Here is a 5,228-nt window from a genome sequence, read left to right on the forward strand (position 1 = left end):
AATAGCTATAACGTTTTAAGCAAGAGTTCGCGCGAAAATACTACGTTAAAAAAGAACGTTAAAATAGAGAATAGAATACGAAAGCATGAATGAAATAATAATACTTAAATAAATGAATGAAAAATTTAAAATTTATATAACTAACAACATATATATATATATATACACATATATACGATGGGCTTCTTTCAGTTTCCATCTACCAAATCCACTCACAAGGCTCTGGTCGGCCCAAGGCTAAAGTAGAAGACACTAGCCCAAGTTGCTTCTTACCATACAGCTACTCCTATATGACAAATTATTCACTCACTAGGTACTAATCAACCCAATGTCATAGTAGAAGGCTTCTTCTACAAATTTCCCTGCAATGTAATTGAGCCCAAATTCACATGGTAACAAAGTGGAATTCTTCACTAGACAGCCATACATACATACATACAACTGCATACTCAATTATTTAAAGTGGTATCTATTTTCTATTAGATCAAATTATTTACATGAAACCGTTTCAAAAATTATTATTTTGAAGTATATTAGTATTTTTCTTATCATTTTAGCTCTTTCCAGATATTCTTGTATTCAACCCTTATATCTTCCTTATCTGCATTTATTTTTGGTTTAATGGAAGTAATAGCTTTCTTTAATGACAAATTCGCTAATATGATTCAAGATCATGACAGTGAGTAGAACCTTTTTTTAATTGTCGTACTATATCTAATATGTTATTCCTTCTACATTTAATTCTATTTTATTTCTCAATTTATACTGTTATGTCAATGGATGTTTCACTACTGCAATATCACCATACTATAAATTATCTGACACATTTGAATTTATCATATTTGTTATATTTATTATCCTCATCATCGTCATCATCATTTAACATCTGTTTTCCATGCTGACATGGGTTGGATGGCTTGACAGGAGTTGGATAGCTTGACGGGAGTTGGACGGCTTGACAGGAGTTGGACGGCTTGACAGGAGTTGGACGGCTTGACAGGAGTTGGACGACTTGCCAGGAGTTGGACGACTTGCCAGGAGTTGGACAGCTTGACAGAAGTTGGATGGCTTGACATAAGTTGGATAGCTTGACGGGAGTTAGACGGCTTGACAGGAGTTGGATGGCTTGACAGGAGTTGGCAAACCAGAGGTCTTCACAAGCTCCACTGTCTGTTTTGGAATGGCTTTTATGGCTGGATACCTTTCCTAATACCAACCACTTTATTTATTGTTATATTTATTATGGAGTAAAGATTTCTGGGTTATTACCCTTCATCAGCACATCCCCATTCGAAATATATAGTTTTTAAAGTGACAACTAGTCACTGATCTATAAATTAGAAAATTATTATTTGTTAATCTCATAACGAGAGATATTCAACAACAGTACTTTGGAGTAAAGATTATTTGCCAACATAACATGTCAGTCTTGGTTTAGGATGAATGTTGCTGTAATTTAGCCCCAGGAGACATCGTCTCCAGCTGGCTATACGACCCGATTTGTGAAGGGAAATAACCCAGAAATCGCGATACACAGATATTGTTTTGAGCTGAGTTGGGTGCTAGATTCCCTTGCTTGAAAATATAAGGACACAGATTGTGTCATATAGCCAGCTGGAGACGATGTCTCCTGGAGCTAAATTACAGCAACATTCATCCTAAACCAGGACTGCCATGTTATGTTGGCAAATAATCTTTACTCCAAAGTACAAGTACTTGCAGCCCAAAACTAAAGAGAGCTAAATAGCATGACTATAATATGTTTATAATGACTATATGCCTTGGTGGAGTTTGATCAGAAGTTAAAGACAGATGAGAATTAATTCTGTAATGCAATCATTCTATTGTTCCAGTCCCAAGTTGAATTCCAACTGTTGGCCAATTTGTCCCAAAGTTCTTATCTCGAGTGAATGTCATTTATCTCCCCCTTGATCTCTGACGTCATCTGACAAATGCCAACCAAGATGGCATGAATCAGCTTTTAAATCAGATCCCAATGCTGGATGTTCAAGAATCAAATGAAGGGCAGATTTTCAATCCTGGGATCATCCTGATTCCAAAAAGCTATAATATGTCTATGTAGAGCAAATGTAGACTGAGATAAAGAGGTCCCAGAAGGACAGACAGAATTTTGCTTTCATTATTATAGATTTATATTATTATTATTATTATTATTATTGTTGTTGTTGTTATTATTATCATAATATTGATCTATCAAATCACCTGTTCTAAGTACACACTGATATAAAATATCCGCTAAGTTCTGGATAAACATTATCATTTGAATATTGCTCTGATCATGTCCAACTCATTTCTATCAGGAAAACTATGTACTAAGAATAAGAACTTAAGACACTAAGATACTAAGCTGTTGTTATTTAAGCCAATCAGCCTTGAATAAGCAGACATGTGACTGTTTGCTTGAAATAAGCAGACATAAGACATGTTTGCTTGAAAGACAGTAAATAATTTATTGAAGTGGATTTGGCTTCCACTTTGAAGAGCAAACTATGCAGAAGTTCTCTCTCAAGCCCTAGAAGTTAGAACAGTATAACTGCTTAGAATTGTTGTTATTTAGCTTTGGGTCACCTCTTGTCAAAAGGCATTTCTACTATAAACATCCTATCATTTTTCTTTCACAGGCAATGTATTCAGGATTACAAAACCTGAGGCCACATATTTGGGTAGCAAGCTTCCTAACCACATAGCCATGCATGTGCCTCCTCATCTAATTAAATCACTTAGATGTAATCAGTAGTGGAGTTAGGTGTTTGAAAAACAGTAGCCTGAGTAAGAAAAAGGGTGGGAAGTTCAGGGAGCTATTACCTCTGCTGCCAGCAAGAAGATTTTGTAAGTGAGGGACTGACGTGTGATGGCTGTGCACAATATGTGATGTCATATGGGGGGGGGAGAGACAAAACATAGATATTGAATGTGGGGGATGCGTTAAGGATGGATAGAAATAAAGCAATGAAGTAAACATGTTCTGATGGTTGTGTGTAATGCTGTAATGTTAGCGTGCCTGAATGCCAGAGCACAAATACACTGAGAGAATGGACGCGCGCGCGCGCGCACGCACACACACACACACACACACACACACCATTTAAGATGAATCAGTTGTGTGCAAAAGGGAAGACTGCACTGGTACAGAAATTTGATGTGCATGAAGGATGGCAGATAGGTAAATAAATGTCAAGTTATCCAGATGTAAGGAATCTGCAGAAGAAGAAAATTCAAGGAAGACATGAGAAGAATTAATGAAAGCTGCTCACAAGCGATAGAAGCTTAGGCAGTTGATGACAAACAGTAGATGGGCAATTCATCGATAGACAGTTGGCCGACAGGACAGTTGACCAACTGGACAATTTGCCAAAAGGGCAATTTGTCAACAATTTTTAAAAACAAAGTAAAAATGATGGAAAAATTTTATTAGACTTACAAATAAAAATAATTTATTTATAAAAAGATATTATGTACAATAGGTTGGCATATGAAAAAAGCACAAGAAGTTTTGTTTGTCTTACATATAGAAATAAAGATACCACATACAATTATGGTGGATGTACGTGTTCAGAAGGGGTTGTGCTAATTTCATCATCAATCGTTGTCAGTCTAGCACTGCGCAGTTTACGATTTGCACATCTCCAATAAGTCTTTTCTTTTTTGGTTCTATCAATAATATAGGCGTACCCTTTGTATAGAAGCTTTCTGCCTCCTTGTTCTATTTTGATGAACTCCATGATAGACACTTCCGCATGTTGACTTATTGTCCAATCAGCGAATTGTCTGCACACAATGACAAACAACCACATAGCAAATAGCAAAATTCTGTAACTAGAGAAGACAGATTCTACCACATGATGATGATTGATGGATGATAATGACGAAAACAATGATGATGGTGGTTAGGGGCAGTGACTGCAGCAGCAGTTGCAGTGGTGGTGGTGGTGACATTTAAGCCAACTTGGAAGTCTGTGTAGTTATTTGACATGTTGGGAATAAAAGCAGCTAAGTCTCCCACAAAATATAATGTATGTTTTCTAGAAAAATAAATAAATAAATAACACATTGAAATGACAATATTAGATGGACATGCCTAGAACAGCTTTGAGCGTAGGTCTGTTTGATCAGAGCTGTTCTGAGGCTAAATGAAAATATTAAAATAAAAGAAATTCATACCTGACAATTCTAACAATGAGAAATAAATCTCAGTAAAAGCAAAATGTTCCCTTAACAATTTTTAAAGGTCTTTACTTTGTTTTTATTATTTCTCCCTTTTAGACTTGCGAGTTTTTGGCTTGGTGGTTCCTTCTGCCTACTGGCTATTTACCATAATTTTGGCAGTCATTTTAAATCTCATTTTTGCTGCTGAAATGGTATTAATGATTTCATACCGCAAATATTTGGGTAAGTTTCTTTTTACTGAAAAAAAATCAAAGCAAAATATTTTCTACAGAAGCTACTTTTGTTCTGTATTTTCCAGCATACAAATTGATGTAGTGTATAGTGTAAACATGTAGTGCAAATATTCAAATATCACTATTTTCCTAAATCCTGTTGCATTTTTCATGGAATTTTTGGTCCTCTTAAGTCATCTTGGTGATTGAGTTGATCTATTTTTCTTTTACTGTAAATTTTTGTCTAAAAGTTTGACTTGTATGCTGGAAAATATGGTAAGTCATACAACATAGTGCATTGTATGCTGTACTCACTGTAAACAAACACACAACATTCTTCTTATACTTGTGTTTCTTTAGTCACTAGTTTTATCACAATTTACAGAAAATTTCTGACAAGAATTGTGATGAGAACACTCATACTGTGATCCCTCTTTTGTGACTGTGAAGAGTCCATATAAGTCATGTTCAACTCAAATATACCCTTGGTTATTTTATGATCAAAAGTATTTTAGATCTCTAAATGATAAGCTAGTAATATTGATATCAATCACATCGATCTTGTTGTCAAGTGTGATTTGTGGTATCCATTTACATCTAGGTGTTAAAAACGTATAGCAAGACACTTTATGCTGTGGATGCTATAGGTGCAGGCTTAGCTGTGTTGTTAAGAAGCTTGCTTCCCAATCACATTGTCCTGGGTTCGGTCTCACTGCATGGCACCTTGGGCAAGTGCCTTAGGCTGACCAAAGCCTTGTGAGTTGATTTGGTAGACAGAAACTGAACAGAAGCTCATCGTATATATACATATATATATATATATATATA

At 35.6% G+C, this 5,228-nt stretch overlaps 1 protein-coding gene across 1 annotated transcript in view; it reads left to right on the top strand.

Moving 5' to 3' along the window:
- LOC106879045 (palmitoyltransferase ZDHHC11) overlaps nucleotides 1-5,228 on the top strand; it is a 38,834-nt gene that overhangs the window by 31,141 nt on the left and 2,465 nt on the right. The window contains exons 5-6 of the mRNA XM_052969424.1: nucleotides 558-679; nucleotides 4,285-4,410. Of these exons, the coding sequence (XP_052825384.1) occupies nucleotides 558-679; nucleotides 4,285-4,410 (248 nt within the window). The remainder of the gene's footprint in view (nucleotides 1-557; nucleotides 680-4,284; nucleotides 4,411-5,228) is intronic.

This window comes from Octopus bimaculoides, chromosome 7 (assembly GCF_001194135.2).
Source record: "Octopus bimaculoides isolate UCB-OBI-ISO-001 chromosome 7, ASM119413v2, whole genome shotgun sequence".
Lineage (NCBI taxonomy): Eukaryota > Metazoa > Mollusca > Cephalopoda > Octopoda > Octopodidae > Octopus > Octopus bimaculoides.